This window comes from Lipotes vexillifer, unplaced genomic scaffold (assembly GCF_000442215.2).
Source record: "Lipotes vexillifer unplaced genomic scaffold, Lipotes_vexillifer_v1.1 scaffold1261, whole genome shotgun sequence".
Classification (NCBI taxonomy): domain Eukaryota; kingdom Metazoa; phylum Chordata; class Mammalia; order Artiodactyla; family Lipotidae; genus Lipotes; species Lipotes vexillifer.
Window position 1 is genome coordinate 249809 of NW_006796548.1, and position 16993 is coordinate 266801.

At 56.8% G+C, this 16993-nt stretch overlaps 1 protein-coding gene across 2 annotated transcripts; it reads left to right on the plus strand.

Moving 5' to 3' along the window:
• Positions 1-2463: 2463 nt before the first annotated feature.
• Positions 2464-11435, plus strand: TINAGL1 (tubulointerstitial nephritis antigen like 1). 2 transcript variants are annotated; one of them, XM_007468650.1, is made up of 11 exons: positions 2464-2767; positions 3689-3752; positions 7434-7526; positions 7744-7858; positions 9150-9273; positions 9362-9512; positions 9641-9830; positions 9941-9986; positions 10259-10382; positions 11142-11187; positions 11295-11435. In XM_007468650.1, exons 1-11 carry the CDS (start codon positions 2464-2466, stop codon positions 11433-11435), a joined length of 1398 nt encoding a protein of 465 aa, XP_007468712.1. The 2 variants fall into 2 exon arrangements, with proteins under 2 accessions (XP_007468712.1, XP_007468713.1); XM_007468651.1 differs by lacking the exon at positions 7434-7526.
• The last annotated feature ends 5558 nt before the right edge of the window (positions 11436-16993 follow it).

Below are 16993 nucleotides of genomic sequence, written 5' to 3' on the forward strand. Positions count from 1 at the left end.
GCAGACACAGACAGGGACAGTCACACAGCTATACACAGCGACACACAAGCCAACAAGCACACAAGTACAGGCAAGCAGTACACTGATGAGCAAGACAGACAAGCCCATGACCACACAGAGGCAACATCCAGACAGATATGCAGGCACATAACAGACAGGTAACAGAGAGACAAGCAGACTCAGACACACTCAAGCAGAAACACCTCACAGATTCAGATACACGTACAACACTGACAACATGGGTGGCCTACAGGGGTGATTTGGGCCAGCCCCAAGCCGCAGAACCACGCTGAAACTGACTCATGAAAGTGGGTCCTCTGGGCATGAACTCTTCTGAAGGCAGCCTCCATCTCCTTCCCAATACGAGGGGCCCACCTTGCAGTAAGATGAATGGAGGTTAGACATGGAAAGGGACTTCCCGACCAGGAGGGTGTTGAGACCTGCAGTGGGTGACTAAGGGTGATGGGGTAAAAGAGTGGAGTGGTGGTAGGTAGGGAGCTTGCCTCCTGGCTGTGTGCCCTTGGGCAGCTCTGTCCTTCTGAGCCTCAAGTGTCTCATCTAGGCTCTGTCCTCCAGGGTCCCCGCAGGGAGCAGATGGCCAGCTCCTGTGAGTGTTCCCACCAACGCTGGGGATCCAGGACATTACTCCTCCGTCCTCCGCACATGCATCCAGGGCAGGATTCCCTCGTTGACTCCCTGCCCAGTACCCCCTGGCAGGGGGTAACCCAGTCAACCCAGTCACAGATGCCCATTGTCCTGGTCCCTCCCCTCCCCCTGGGGCTGGCCAGCTGAGGATGCCCCAAGGCTGGGGGAGGGGTGCAGAGAGGTCAGAGAGAGGGCAAAGGGAATCCCCAATACTTGAAGCTTCCCTCACCTAGAGGCGGCTGTGAGGCTCAGGCCAGGGATGGGGGGATCGGTCCAGGTGGAGTCTCTTTCATCCTCCCGCTGTTAGAATCCTCTGGCCCAGACCCAAACTGTTGAAAGAGAGGGGACTGCGCGATGGGAAGGTAAAAGGTGATGGGCAGGCCTGGCGGGACAGAAGCCCCATTGTTTGGGGCCCAGGCCAGCCTGGGCAAAGGCAGGGTTTATAACCAGGGCAGGAAGGGGGGGCTCTGCAGGGGGCACCAGCTGGCAGGGCTCTGCCTTTGGACCCTGGATGGGGGACAGGTGCCGAGCACGATGCCCCCTGGAGGGGTTGATAGAGCCAGCAGTGTTTGGCGAGGCGCCGGAACTGAGTGGGGAGGGCGGACGCAAAGAGGGGTCTCAGGGCAGGGAGGCAGCTCCCACCCCACACCCACCCCGCCCCCTCGGGAGGATGAGCAGCCCAAGGGTCCTAAGTCATCCTCCTCCAGATTCCAGTCATTCCTGGGAACGGGGGGGGGTTGGGGGGGCTCCAAGCCGGGGGGGGGGGGCACTGTGAAGAGGGGTGTGCATGGCTGTCTTTATTACTGAGGGGTCACGGGGGTCTTAGAGATTTTTGCCGCCCACACTCTCCCATCATTTCCCAAACTCAGGTCCCAAACTCGGAGCTCCGCTGCCCCCTACCTTCCCTTGTCCGCGCGAGCCCCTCAGCCCCACGGCGAAGCCCACTGGGCAGTTCTTAGCAGTGTCACACCACAGTTGTTTCTGCTTCGGTTGGAGTTCCGCCCCTAAGGGAACGGCTTCCACCGGAGACCCAACAAGGTCAGTCACGTGCTCACGGTCCCTCTCACTAGTCCCAATTTCGGAGTTACGGCGGGCCTATTCCAGGTGCAAAAGAGCCGGGGCCCCCCCCTCCCGCCGCCGGGGCCGGGGCGGCGCGCAGGGCGGGGCGGTACAAAAAGCGATCCCGCCCCGCGTTCCTCACTTGACTTTGAGTGTCCGGCGGTCGCAGGAGCGGGAAGGCGGAGGCGAGTAGGGCAGCCGGGCTCAGCCCACACCCCTCACCAGGTAGGGACGCTCCCCTGCTCAGAGGGGAGACGGTGTAGACAGAAGGAACAGAGAGCATGAGGGGCCAGGTGGAGGGACCAAGACAGGTGGCAGAGAGGGAGAGTGGAGGGGGGCAGAGGGGCACAGAGAGAGGGACACACGTGGGCACAAAGTCAGGGACCCCCATCAAGGACGGAGGCTGAGGGAAGCACAGGGATCCAGAACAGGAGGAGACCCCGGGTGCGAAGCATGGGTGTTGAGTGGGGAGCACCAAGAATGCCACCATCCCCACCTCCTGTCCTTGAAGGTCCCCCGGCAGGTCAGGGAGGGGCTCCATTTCTTGCCTAAGCCCCTTCCCCCGGTAAGCCAGGGCATGTAAACTGTGGCTCCTCGCCCCTGTCCTGCCTGGGGACACAGGAATCAGGGTCCCTGCCGGAACCCCTTGGACTCACAGCCCCGGGAAGCTGGGAGATCAGTCCCTGGGGTGCCAGGGAATCTCTGTTGCCCACCACTTCTGACCCCTGAATTCTGCCCTCCCTGGGCCCAGGAGGCACCATGTGGCGATGTCCACTGGGGTTGCTGCTGCTGCTGGCTGGCGAGTTGGCCCTGGGTGCCCAGCGGGGTCGTGGGCGCCGGGAGCTAGCACCGGCTCTCCACCTGCGGGGCATCCGGGATGCGGGTGGCCGGTACTGCCAGGAGCAGGACCTGTGCTGCCGCGGCCGCGCCGATGACTGCGCCCTGCCCTACCTGGGTGCTACCTGTTACTGTGACCTCTTCTGCAACCGCACCGTCTCCGACTGCTGCCCTGACTTCTGGGACTTCTGCCTCGGCGTGCCACCCCCCTTTCCCCCCATTCAAGGTGGGCACCAGACGGCCAGGGGTGGGTCGCTTTGTCAAGCCCAAACTCAGCAAGGCTCAGGAGCAAGGCTGACGTATTGACATTTCCAGGGGGAGGCTTTGTAGAATCTGGAAAAGAGACCCTGCCCCTCTCTCTGCGCTTCTGGGAAGTCCCCACTCTGGTCTAACTTGTATCTCTCTGGAAAAAGAAGAGCCTCGGTCTGTGGGGTTTTAAGTAGTCCCAGGAGAAGGGCAGCCTCCTGCCCTTTCTCCCAGTCCTGCCTGTCTCCATATTCTGGACTTAGAAGGTGCTGGCAACACCTGCTGACTCACCCTTAGACTGATAAAGCACACAGGGGTTGGTCAGCGTCATCTTAACAATTCCTCTGCCTTTGCTCAGGATTCTCTACCCCTGAGATGGCTGGTCACACCTGGGAGGTGGGTTAAGTCTGTTCCTGCTCTCAGCTCTCACCACCATCGACGCGCCCTTATGCAAGAGGAGAGTCACTTGAATTCTTTCCCACAATTCCATGGGGCTGCGGGTGTGAGACTGCATACCTGGGTTGTCACCCCAAAGTGCTGTGTCATCTTAGGGGAGTCACCTTCTCTGGGCTTTGGCTTCCCCATACCCCTCCCACTCCCCATCTCCAAACCCCAACTCATTTAAATGGCATAGGATCTAAGGAATGTTGTGGCTGGCGTCCAAGAGAAGCAAGAGGGATCCGGGTCGGAGTCACTGAAGAACTTCCCAAGTAGCAGTTGGTGTGTGACCCTGTAGGAGATGTCTTAAGTTATAGCTTGGCTTTAGTTTCAGTGAGGGCAGGTGTGTGTGAGTGTGTGTGTTTGGGAGGGTTCGGGACACCTGACCTCTGAGGACCTGGCCATCTCAACCCGTCGTCTCTGGTCTTGGCTCCACGTCTCTGTCTGACTTTCCTCCCACCAGGATGTACGCACAGGGGTCGCATCTATCCAGTCCTGGGAACCTACTGGGACAACTGTAACCGCTGGTGAGTGTTGGGGGCTTGCCTTGTGGGCTTTGTGGAATAGACTTGATTCAAACCCTATCCCTGTCACTCACTTGCTGGGGGCAAGGCCTTTCCCTCTTCTGAGCCTCAGTTTCTTCATCTGTAACACGGGAATTTTTACACGGACCATGTCAACTTCTGTACCAGCATTCCAACAGCAGTCCCCAGGAGCAGTCAACCATGGATGCCCAGCTCCAGGTGCAGCTCCTCCTGCCTGGGGCTAGGCTACCGCCCCTCCCAACCTTTCTCCCTGTCACAGGAGAGTCCAAGAAGGGGGCGCCAGGAAGGAAACCTCTGACTGCAGCATCCGTTGCCCTGGACCGGATGAGGGTCAGGGATGGCTGAGCTGGCAGCCAGCCAGACTGTAGCAGGGCCTTCCCTGGAATGTGGCCCCTCCTCCTCCCCCAACCCTCCCCACCATTCCCAGTAGGAGGATGAAGGGGTTGGGGTGCCCCTCTACCCTAATCTGAGGCCTGAGATGGGAGGTGCGAAGCCTTGAATGCCTTAATGGAAATAATGGGGACCCTAAGACTTAGAGGAGGAGGCCCTGCACCCACTCCACCCCATGCCCTGGGACTGAGAGGGCCCCAGGGAGGAGGAAACTTTTTGGAATGCATTACGCATAAGCTGTTTCCATTGCCTCACTGGCGTGAGGGGTGCCTGGGTCACAGTGAGAGTGGGGACTTGTGCATTTTAGCGTGTGTCTGGGTGACAGAGCATGTGTGTGTGTGCATGCTTTGAGTGTGTGTGACCTGTGTGTGTGTTTCTAAAGATGGAGCATGCTTGCATGATTCTGCTGTTACTGATAGGATGCCTCTGGACATGGAGGGGTTAACACTCTCTCTCGGTCCCTTCCCTAGGGCCTGGCCACCCAGGCCCCCTCTGGAATGCTGGGACCTGCTGCCGCCAGTCCTGCCTAGACCTGCTTAGACAGCCCTGGGGGGCAAAGAGGGAGGTGGCAGGAAAGGACTGACCAAACCACTGCCCTCCCAGGCCAGTTCTGGCTGTGTTCTCTGCACTTGACACCTGAGGGAGGGTGTGGGACAGTGTCTGTGGGCCTCCCAGTCTCTGTGAGCCCTCGAGGATGCTTTCGAGAGTCAGAGGGGGAAGGGAAGGACGAAAGCCTCCCTGAAAGTGCCCCCGCAGCTCCTGGGGCTGGAGATCCCAGCCATACTGGGTCTTCGTCCCCTTGAGGCTCCTTAAAAGGCAACAAGGGAGGCGGGAGCCTTGGGCGGGCTTGAAAGGATGCAGTCTAGCATCTTGTCATAGCACAGTTATGAGCTTATAAAAACACTATAGAATTCATAGAATTCAACTGTTCAGTCGACACCTATTAGAGACCTACTATGTGCCAGGTGCTGTGCTGGGCCAAGGAGATGCAGCCAGAATGTGGCAGACAGTCCTTGTCCCTGCACTGGAGCCTCTAGTCTAATGATGACACAAATAATAAACCTGTCATTACAACCTTACAGGTGTGATGGGGGGAAAGGAGGTTATTGGGGGACCCTAGTTTAGAGTGGGGTGGGGGCGAGGGAAGGCTACTCAGGAAGGGATATTTATGCAGATACCAGGGAGATGAGAGCATGAGTAGCCCAGGCCCAGAAGGAGGGAACATGGGGGGAAATGGCTTGTGGAACGGCCAGGAGGTGGGACCGAGCTCATTGCAGCTGGAGCTGTGAAATGGGGAGAGAGGCCCCGAGGAGGGGCAGACCGTGTCCCGTGGGTCTCATAAGCTGTGCCAAGGATTTTGCATTTTGCTCTAAGTGTCGTGCACAGCCACTTGGGGAGCACACAGTCTGATTTGTGTTGTTCAAAGATCTCTCTGGCTTTAAGAGAGGGGTGTGTGTATTGGGCGGAGGGAATCACAACAAAGCAGGGATCCCGGTTAGGAAGCCACTGCCGGGGTCCAGGTGAGAGGGGATAAGGGGCCGGAGTAGGGTGGTGGTGGTGGAGGGGTGAAAGGCAGGTGGATTCGGAGTCTTTCATGACCGGTTGATAGGGCAGGCTGGTGGTAGGTGGGTATGGGTGAGGGGCAGGCGGTAGGGGAGACACCACGGACCACATGGAGTTCTGGCTTGAACAGTTGGGTAGATAAGGTGCCGTTTTCTGAGTTGAGGATGTTAAGGGAGGAACAGGTTTGGGGGAAGATAGTTTGGCCATTCTGAGATGCCTTTCACACACCCAGAGGAGCTGTCAGGAGGCCAGCTGGATATGAGTCTGAAACTCAAGGGGGTGGGGAGTTGGGGTTCCTGTAATGAGAACAATCATGGAAGATAACAATTCTTGAGCACATCACATGGGCCAGGCCCTGGGCTGAGTACTTTGCAAGCTTGCCTTTTAATCCCTGGAAGGTGGTACTATTATTATCCTCATTTTACAGACAACATTGAGGGAGAGTTTAAAATAACTTACCTAAGGTCACATGACTAGTCAGCTAGACTCTGAACCCTGGATTCAATTCAGAATCCATGCTCTTAATCACTTCACTGTACTGCCCCATTCATTCATTCATTCATTCCACAAATATCTATTGGGTGGCTACTATGTGCTAGGTTTTGTTTTTAGGTACTGAAGGTATCAAACAATACGTGCCCTCAAGGACCTTAGATTCTGTGAAGAAAGAGGTATAGACAATATAAATAACTGGAGATATAATACGTCAGGTAGTGATGACAGGCTGAGGAGAAAAGAAAACAGGGAAGCAGGGTAGGAAGGGTGGAGGATGCTGAGATAGGGTAGCCAGGGCAGGCCGCCCTGAGAAAGTGACATTTGAATAAGGACTTAGAAGAAGTGAGGGGCCATGAAGATGTTGGAGGAAGAGCAACGCAAAGGCCCGGGGGCAGGAGCACGGCTGGTGTCAACAGTCAGGACCAGCCTGGCTGAGACCTCAGGAACCAGGGAGGGGACGAGGGGGGTCAGAGAGGGGACAGGAGGACAGATCGTGCAGGGCCTTGTTGGCGCTGGAAGGACTTTGGCTCTTATTCTTGATGTGAAGCCAGTGGCAGGTTTTGGGCAGGGGCATGGCATGATATGATTTGGGTTTAGCAGGATCGCTTGGGCAGCTGTGTTAAAAATATACCGAAGCGGGGGAGGGGGGCACAGGGCAGAATGGGGAGAACAGTGAGGAGGCTACAGTAGAATCCAAGTGAACGGTGATTGGACCATGGTGGCTGCGGAAAAGAATGAGACGTGGTTTGGATTCTGGATGTGTTTTTAAGGTAGAGTCAACACGATTTGCCAGTGAATCGGGTTAGCAAGTGAGAGAGGGTCGAGGGTGCCTCCCGGGCTTTCGGCCTGCAATCCAGGAGAAGATGGAGTGCCATTTTTGAGGACTGCGGCAGGCGCAGGCCTGGGAGTAAGGGGAGAACAGGAATTTGGTTTGGGATGTGGTGAGTGTGACCTGTTAGACGCCCAGGAGGTGATGTGGTGTAGCAGTACGATCCTTGAATCTGGAGTTTAGGGAGAGATCTGAGAAGCAGATATAAACTTGAGAATCATAAATTTGAAATTGACATTTAAAGCCACCAGGCTGGATGGGATCATCTGGCGGTCCCCTCATAGGTGCTGATGCAGAATTTCAGGCCCATGTTGACCTCTGAGGCCTCCTCCCTTCCAAGGATGCCCAGCACCACCTCACCTCTTCCTTCCCTCCTGTTTTTCCAGCACCTGCCAGGAGAAAGGGCAGTGGGAGTGTGACCAGGAGCCATGCCTGGTGGACGAAAACATGATCAAGGCCATCAACCAAGGCAACTATGGGTGAGAGGCCCTAAAAATGCCCCGAGTGGGCACACATGCACGTGCACACACATACACACGTATGTTCTGCCCGACTTGCATGTCCTGCCAGGCACACCCACACTCAGATCTTATTCATGTGTACATTTAGCTGGTAGGCATCTCTCCCACCCACGTGCGCATACCTCCAGGACCCCCAGCCTTGGCCGGTCTGTGACCTCCATCCCCTCTCTTTCAGGTGGCGGGCTGGGAACCACAGTGCCTTCTGGGGCATGACCCTGGATGAGGGCATTCGCTACCGCCTGGGCACCATCCGCCCGTCTTCCTCCGTCACCAATATGAATGAGATTCATGTAAGTCCATCCCTGCCCACAATCCTGCCACCTCCTCTTGGCCTACGACCCCAGAGACCCTGGCACCCTGTGCCCTGCTTCTCCAAGGGCCTAGGCCTGTCCCCCACCAGTAGGCTGTGTATCCCTGGACAAGGGACTCCCCTTCTCTGGGCCTTAGGTTTCTGCCTATAACAAGATATACTGCACTGCAAGAACTGATGCTCAGATTCTCAGTTTTGTGGTCCCAGCATCTGACCCTCCCTAGCTTCTCTGGCCTCTCCGGCTTGGGAAAAATGTCATTGGTCCCAGTATGGCTGGGTTAGGGCCCTAAGGGCCAGGAGGTCACCTTGGTATTTTGGGAAGGGAGGGACAGACACTCCTCCAGCTTTGGCCAGAGAGCAGCAATTCTCGGAAACAAACGCCATCTCAGCAGAACCCCCAGGGAGGAGGGGCTTTCACCCTTCCCCAGTGGGACCCACCAGAGGGAGAAGTGAGAACCAGACCAGAGCAGTCAAAGGGCGAGGAAGGGAGCTTCAGTGGGACACATGCCGGAGGCTCCTTCCATCAGTGGCCGCCAGGGAGGAGGCAGTGACTGGCCAGAGCGGCCCTCCCTGCAGAGGGAGCTCAGCTCAAGGCTGAGGTGACCAGACCCTGCCCCTGGCCTTACTCCCCTGGGCCTCTGGCTATTTTCTGCCTCCTGCTGTTTGCCTTGGCAGCCTGCCCGGTCACGGGGCCTTACCGCTCCTTCCCTCCCCCGCCCTCTGCGGCCTGAAGCCCAGGGTCCTGGTGGGAAGAAGGATGTAGCAGATAAAAAGGTACGAGGAGGGAAGAGGCAGGGGTTGAGGATGGAAGGTGGCCCGACCACTTCCCTGTTCCTGGCTTCAATTGCCTCACCTGTAAAACAGGACTAGTCACCCCCCACCTGACACTAGAGAGGCACTAAATGCCTGGGTCTTCCTCTGGGTCACCGTGGCGGTTGCTGGACTCTCTCAGCAACAGAGGGCTCAAGAGTATACTGCAGAAGGCCCTGGACGCTTTTTTTTTTTTTTTTTAACCATCTTTATTGGAGTATAATTGCTTTACAGCGGTGTGCTAGTTTCTGCTGTATAACAAAGTGAATCAGCTATGCATATACATATGTCCCCATATCTCTTCCCTCTTGCGTCTCCCTCCCTCCCTCCCTATCCCACCCCTCTAGGTGGTCACAAAGCACCAAGGCCCTGGACTCTTGGGAGACCTCCAATGCCTAGGGCCCCTGAGGGGCAGTCTGGGGCAGAGGCAGGAGGCAGACAGAGTGAACTTTTCCTTGCAGACAGTGCTGGGCCCAGGGGAGGTGCTGCCCAGAGCCTTCGAGGCCTCTGAGAAGTGGCCCAACCTGATCCATGACCCTCTTGACCAGGGCAACTGTGCAGGCTCCTGGGCCTTCTCCACGGCAGGTACGTTCAAGGGCAGGGGCTGGACAGGTGGGAAAGGAGGGCAAAGGCCTGAGCCCCCTGACAGCCCCTCTGCCTCCCCTCCCACCAGCCGTGGCATCTGATCGAGTCTCAATCCATTCTCTGGGGCACATGACACCTGTCCTGTCACCCCAGAACCTGCTGTCTTGTGACACGCACAACCAGCAGGGTTGCCGCGGTGGGCGACTTGACGGTGCCTGGTGGTTCCTGCGCCGTCGAGGGTGAGCAGCAAGGGGGTAGGGAAGAGGGCATGAGGCAGGGGTCTTAGGAAGGGAAAGCCTGCAGGAAGGGCCTGGGCCAGGCTGCCCCATGCCCACTCTGTCCCCGCTCCCTCCTGCTGCCCCTGCAGGGTTGTGTCTGACCACTGCTACCCGTTCTCGGGCCATGGGTGGGACGAGGCTGGCTCCGCACCCCGCTGCATGATGCACAGTCGGGCCATGGGTCGGGGCAAACGGCAGGCCACCGCCCGCTGCCCCAATAGCTATGTCCATGCCAATGACATCTACCAGGTCACTCCTGCCTACCGCCTCGGCTCCAACGTAAGTCTGCACTTGGGTGAGGGGGCAAAGGCAGGAGAGCTGGAAGGTTGGCCAAAGGCTTGAGCCTCGCGCCTGATGGACACTCTCCCCCCCACCCCCTCACCCTCCAGGAGAAGGAGATCATGAAGGAGCTGATGGAGAATGGCCCTGTCCAAGGTAAATGCCCCTCATCCTGCCCTCTGATTCCAGAAGCTTGTGCCTGCTTGAGACTGAGCACAGAGGCACAGGTGCTCCGTACAGCATTGAGCAGCAAGTCCATTGGGGCCAGGAGTCAGGGGACCATGTCCCTTCCCCAGGAGCAGCACCTGGAGGGGGCACTTAGAGTCTTGGTACCAGAGGCCCTGGGGCCTGGGCATGCATCTCCGGGCTTGGGTGTCAGTGCCTGTGCTGATGGGCTGAGCCAGCCCCATTTTGACCTCTGCCCACAGCCCTCATGGAGGTGCACGAGGACTTCTTCCTGTACCAGAGCGGCATCTACAGCCATACACCAGCGAGCCTTGGGAGGCCGGAGCAATACCGCCATCATGGGACCCATTCGGTCAAGATCACAGGGTGAGGGGCTTGGTGGGCAGGGGGGTTGGCGGCAGCAGGGCTTGCACTGGGGCCTCTGAGTCTGCCTTGAGTCCTCACCACCTCTCTGCAAAGCTCCATTTCATAGGGGAGGAAACCGAGACTCAGAAAGAGGAGGTACTTGCCCTGGGTCACACCAAGAGTTAGGGGCCTTTTAAGGTGTTCTAGAACTCTTCCTTCCTTACACACTGGGAAAACTAACTCCAAATGAAATACAGACAAGGATTCAAGAGTTGCTCAACCTCTCCCCAGCTCAGCACCTGTCCCAGCTCTGCCTGACTCACTCCCCCAGCCCTCAGTTTCCCCAGCTGATATAAGAGGCAATGCTAGAGTCACTGATTTCAATAGTCCAACCAATGAAATGTACTTTGCACACACACCCCGCGCCCTGCCCCCCATCCCCCGCCAGGTGAGGAGGGAGGGCAGGCAGACGTGTGAGGTCCCAGAGAACTGGTCGCTGGGATGTGGATCCCTGGACGGTGGAGGCCCAGTTTCCCTCCTCTTCCGCTTCCCCCTCCAGTTGTCCCTTTGGGGACCGTCCCCACACCGGTCACAGGTGCACAGAATTAGAGATGTGGAGACTGAAGGGAGGTGCAGAGAGGGACAGAGAGCTGCCTAAGTCCTGAGGGTGCACCCAAGTCACCAATGGCAACAGGGGCCTGGGCAGGGAAGGCCGCCGCGGGCGGGAGCTCCTGAAAGCAGGTGAATCAGCGCCCTTCCCCCTCTGGCTCTGCCCCGCAGGTGGGGTGAGGAGACGCTGCCCGACGGAAGGACGCTCAAGTACTGGGTGAGTCCCTGCGCCGCGTGCCCTGCGGCCGCTGTCACCTTCCCCCGGGCCTCCTGTCCTCTTCCCCCACTCGGATTCCCCTCCTCACGGCGCCTCCTCATTCCCAGACGGCGGCCAACTCGTGGGGCCCAGCCTGGGGAGAGAGGGGCCACTTCCGCATCGTGCGCGGCGCCAACGAGTGCGACATCGAGAGCTTTGTGCTGGGCGTCTGGGGCCGCGTGGGAATGGAGGACATGGGTCACCACTGAGGCCGAGGGCACCACGCCGGGAAGCGCCCTCTGTGGGTCAGCAGCCCCCGCCCCGCCCGCCCTACGGAGCTCCGGAGCTCCGGGCCTCAGGGGCCTAATCCTCGCGCGCGAGGGTTCCGCTGATGCAGCGCCCGGCTTGGGAGCCTCGGACAGGCGAGGCTGGCGGAGCCCCCAGACCTCCCAGCGGGGGCCGGACAGGGCCTGGCCGGGAAGGAGCAAGACCACCGAAGCTGACACCCCCTTCTCCGGCCCCACCACTCCACCCCACCCTTGTACTCTTATTTCTCAAAGATATTTATTTTTCTTTTCAGTGTTTTAAAATAAAAACAAAGTATTGATAACTATGTATCTTGGAACTTCTGGGCGTGGAGAGCCAGGCCAGCGTTTGGGTGGCATATGGTTAGACAGCAGAAAGGACTGCCTAAGGCCATGCTGGTTGGTGGGGGTGGGGGGTGGGATGGACCAGAAATCTTAGCCTCCATTCAGCCCTAATTGTCAGTGGCCCTGGACACTGACCCACTTGGAGGTGGGGCATGGATGGCGTGGCCTTCGGCCCCTAGAGAGTCGTGGGCCCGTGGGAACCACTTCTCGGACGCTGAGTCAGCGCCGCCTGAGGCAGGGGAATCCAACCCACCAATCAGCAGAACTGGTGCCAGTGCCCAGCAGACAAGGGGGGCACAGCCCCACAGAAGCTGGAGCCTCTGTCTCTGCAGATCAGCCTCTCCAAGCCACCCAGGCAAAGGGGACCCCCCTGCTTCCCCTATCCCTAGGCCAGGCTGGGCCTGCCTCTCTGAGCCCTCTCCCTCCCCTACCTCCCCATGCTCCCAGTGCCTGGAGAATTAAGTCCAGGCCTCGGCCTGGCATTCAAGGCCATCAGGACCCACCCCACCAGCCTCCTCACCAGCTTCTTCACCCAGTGCCCAGGCGACTCCAGAGTCCTCACTGCTCGCTAATATCCAGTACACACGCAGACCACTGGGCATTTGCACATGCCGCTCTCAGTCCAGATGCCCTTCCGTTCCACCCCCTCCTCTGTCCCACTGCTGTTTCAAAGCCAACTCCAGGGTTTCTTCAATCAGACAGTACTGGTGGAGAGTAACTGATGTGCCAGGTGCCGTGCAAGGGACCCATGAGTCCCCAAACCACCGCAACCCCACTTAGCATGGCTTAGACACCCCCTCTCTGAGCTCATCTGCATCTTGCCCTTTCACCAGTATTTCACGTATCCTTCTTATGCTGGAAGTTCCTTGAGGGCAGCGACTGGGTCTGGTTCATTGATGAGTCCTGGTACCCACACCTGTACACTGGATAAGGTGGTGTTACAGTTTGTGGAGTGGTTGAATGAATATAACCCATTCTTTCCCCGCCCCATTCCCTTCTCAAGACTCCCTCCTCAGCCCACCCCTCTAGGCACCGAGGTCAGTGTGAAGCCCTGCCTTTCCAGGAGCTCAGCAAGGCTGTGCCTGGTGATGGGGCCTCCCATGGCAGGAATCCTCCTTGCCCCCACCCCTAGCTGAACAGGAAGGCAGGGGAGCCAGAGTCGCTGAGCAGAGGCAGCAGGGAGGTCTGTCCCCTGGCAGGCAGCCCCTCAGGGCCAGCCATGTCGCCCGGGCTGCTTGGGCATCACCTGAAAGGAATGCGGGGTGACCGATAAGCCGCTGCCTTTGTTTAATTTCCTGTTTGCTAGGACGTCCCGAGCCGGCTCCCCTGGCTGGCCCGCCTGTCCCCAAGGAGCCAAGGCTGGCCCGGGGCCCTGGGGACAACGAAGGGAGGGGAGTCCTGAGCAGGGGTGACGGGGGCTGCCCAATTACTACCCCCTCTGCGGCTTTGGCTGCCAGACGCGCCCACTGTTCTCATCCCTCTGGAAAAACCCCGGTCCAGGGGCGCGGCTGGAATTTTCTACAAGGACCTTTGGCGGAAGCAATGGGGGTTGGGAAAGGGAGGGGAACAGGGGTGCGGCCGGGTCTCCAGGCTCTTAGCTCTGCCATCCCTGCTGGGAGGCCTGACCCTGTGGACCCAAGTGGGGTCGGCCCAGCTCTGTTCCTGGGCCAGGGGCCCCAGGCTCGCAAGGTCCGCCGTGGAGTGGGAGAGCGTGTGAATGGGGCTGGGGAGGGCTGCCTCGTCAGCCACCCCTGGTTCTCTTAATGAGAACCAACACTCAGTGAACATGTTGTTGTAAAGGGAGAGGCAAACCAAGGACCTCCAACCACATTACTGCTCTTGAGTGGGTCCAGAAAGAAATCCTGGCACCCCAGCACCCTGCTCTGTGTCCTGAGGCTAGTCCCTTGCTCTCTCTGAGCCAAGGGCGTCCTTAGACAAACCTAAGTTTGAACGTCTACTCTGCTTGTTCCGCACTGGCTATGTAATCTTGACCTCTCAGAGCCTCTGTTTTTCTATCTTTAATGGGGATAACAGTACTCACCTCCTGGAGTTATTGGGAGGATTAAAAGCGACAAAGCATGCTAAGCATTTAGCACCATGCTTGGAGCTTATTAAGGGCTCAATAAATGGTAACAGCTCCAGTTTTCTAAAGGTGGGGGTGGACTTGATAATGTAAATGTTTTTCATAATGAGCTAAACATTTATTTAGTACTTAACCACAGCCTTCTGACAACACGTTGTTCTGAGTGTTTTACATATATTATCTCATTTAATACTAAAAATAAGCCCCTATTTCCTTATTTTGCAGATAAGGAACAGAAGCATAGAAGAATCTGAAGGTTGGTTGAGGCAGGATTAAACCCAGGCTGTCTGACTTCTCATACTAATCAACTTTGTACTAATAGTGGTTGTTTCGTCCAATGTCTTTTTCCAAGTCCTTTCCCTGTTTGACAAACTCTTATTCATCCTTCAAAACCCAACTCAAATGTCTCTCCTCTGGAAAGCCTTTCCTGGTGTCCACCTTCTAGACCTCCAGGGACTCCAGCATACAACCCTGGCACAGACAACTTTTCCTCCCACAAAATGTTGGGACAGGAGTTTTTTTCTTAGTCTCGTCCTTTCTTATGCACCAGATGTTCTGCTTGGGCATTCATTCTGGTCTCCCATGGAGCTCTGCAGGGTCCCGAGGCACCTGACTTTCGTTCCCCGAGAACTGCTGAGTTACATCACTTCACTAGTGCTGATGCTTCACATCTTCCCGGCATCTTGCCAAACCCCATCCTTGCCAGGTGCCCATTAAGGGAAAGGAATCCATGCCTACTGAGTCTGCAGTGGGCCAGGCCTTGGGCTGAGCGCTTCACACACTTTAGCTTATTTGATCCTACAAACAGCCCCGTGAAAAAGTGTATCTTTAGAAACCAGTGCCAACAAGTGAGGTGACCCTGGGAATCTAAGGGAGGGGTGAACTTCCAGATTGTGAGCAGGGCTAGTGGACCCAGGCACAGCCAGAACTAGGGATCCAAATCCTGCCAGGACTCACTCACATACTCTGTCTCTCTCTCCCCTGCCTCTCCCTCTGTAGACTAACTGCCATGAGGTAGGACATTTGACCAATGACGACTCCTGAGCCTCTCACATTTTCACAGCCATCTTCTCAGTTTTGATTCAAAACAGAACAGAACAAGGAAGGCTTCTGATTGGCCCAGCTCTAATCAGGTGTCCACCTGTTGGCCAACCATCTATAGCCAAGGGACAGGATCATAGATGCCATGACTGCCCTGGCTGAACCCGTGTTTGGAGAAGATCCTAAAGAAGGGAAAGACTGCTGTTTCAGGGAAAAGGAGGGATGCTGACCAGATGATGGAAACAGTCCACAATAGCTAGGGACTACTGTTACCACCATTGGACAGATAAGGAGATAGAGGCTCAGGGAAGCATGGGATTGGTCAGGTCACTTAGCTGACAAGTGGTGCAGCTGGATACAACCCACACTGCCTACCACTGAGTTTGTAGATCAACCCAGAAAGATGACTTTGTGGGTCAGAGAGTGAGACGTTCCTCCCCCAGCTTCTCCCCGATGACTCATTCCTGAAGGCTGGGAGATAACTTTTCTAGAATCCCACCCATTTTGTGAAAATTCTGTGGCTCTGACACTAACACCCGAGGCAGTCTTCCCAAAGTAAAGCAAAGCTGAGTCTGAGCAGGCCTTCCAGGAGAGCATCCTGCTTCCTGCTCCAAGGGGAATAGCACGGTCCCCACCGTGGGATGTGATGAGATGGTTTAACAGGAGCTGTTTGTTTTGAGGGCAGAGATATGAGTGAATGAATGGGTGCACACAGGCAGGGCCCAGAAGCAGGGTCAACGTTGGCAGCAGGGCCCCCTGCTGGCTGAATCTGCACCGCACCCACCACAGCCCAGAGAAACAAAGAGCAGGGACCTGGGAGACACCTGGAACTGAGCAGCTACCCGCATGCACATTTCACAGACTCCCTGGGTGAGTCCTCATAACTGCTCCATGAAGCCTGGAGACCGGCCCAAGGAGACAAATAGAAAGGGGCAGAACTGGGAATGCATCTCATTCTGTTGGACTCCAGGGCCCCCCACTCTGCACCTCTCACCCAGATGTTGTGCCCCAGCCCGGCCAGGAGAGGGCTTTGAGGTCACCTGTGGCTCTGTCCTCCACTCAGGCTTCCCCGTCTCCCCCCAGCACACACAACCTCCGTAGGAAAGCCTCTAATTCAGAGCCAGACAGACCCAGGCTCAAAGCCAGGCCCCACTGGACTCCCCGAAGCTCACTTTCCACTCTGAACTTCAGTTTCCTGGGAACAGTTATCTCTGCCGTCTCTGTGTGGGAGCTGACCAAGATTGAACATTTCCCTAAGAATGAGGAAATGAGGGAAACAAGCTGGGCCCACGGAGAGTCAGACTGAAGAAACTGGTACCTAATGAATCAGAGCAGAGATGTGCAGTCAGGCTGACTCTGGGTCCTGCAGAAGCTGACAGTCCTAGGTGAAAGTACTGACCCATCTAAAGTAATAAAGCACCCTCAGACAAAGGTGAGTCCCCGTGATCCTGAGATACTGAGTTTGTCCAGGGAGAGGCTGCTCTGGCCATCAGACCAGTGGCCAAGCTGAGTCTGTATTACGATGGACAAGGTGGGTGTTATTGATGGGCTTTGAGTAGTTCCTTCCCCCGAGACAGGGTAGTGTTCTGGAGACCTGGATGCGGGGTCTTAGACTGGGGCCATTAACCCAGGGTCTCAGGCTCAAATGTTTTTGGGACTAGGCAGATACAAGGTGAGCCAGGAGTGTCGGAATAGGGAATAGCGGGGCCTGCGTCCAGCATGTATTGGAGAGTGCACGCTTGCCTAAAGGCATTCAGAATCAATGACTTTTAAACACGTGATGCCAGCCTGCATCACTCAGGGTCCCAACAGGAAATGGTGTGTTCTAATGAAGAGGACTTGGGCAGAGTTTATTTTCAAAAGGAATAATGACAAAGTAGGGCATAGGGGAGTCGCAAGAGCTCTGAGGCTAGCAATAGCATAGCTTTCATTCCCCTAGGTCGCAGGGTCAAAGGGAGGGAGCGGTGACCAGGCTCTGATGGAGAGTTATGTAGAGCAGAGGTGACCTCATGGTGAAGGGGCAGGGGAATAAATACCTCAGTCTCACTCTTTC

What these genes read in the sequence shown, in the direction of transcription:
- TINAGL1 (XM_007468650.1), top strand. Translation starts at nt 2,464, where the DNA reads ATGTGGCGATGTCCACTGGGGTTGCTGCTGCTGCTGGCTGGCGAGTTG. An exon ending in ATCAACCAAGGCAACTATGG is followed by an intron (nt 7,527 to 7,743) that starts GTGAGAGGCCCT and finishes CCTCTCTTTCAG; the next exon opens with GTGGCGGGCTGGGAACCACA. An exon ending in TGGTTCCTGCGCCGTCGAGG is followed by an intron (nt 9,513 to 9,640) that starts GTGAGCAGCAAG and finishes CTGCCCCTGCAG; the next exon opens with GGTTGTGTCTGACCACTGCT.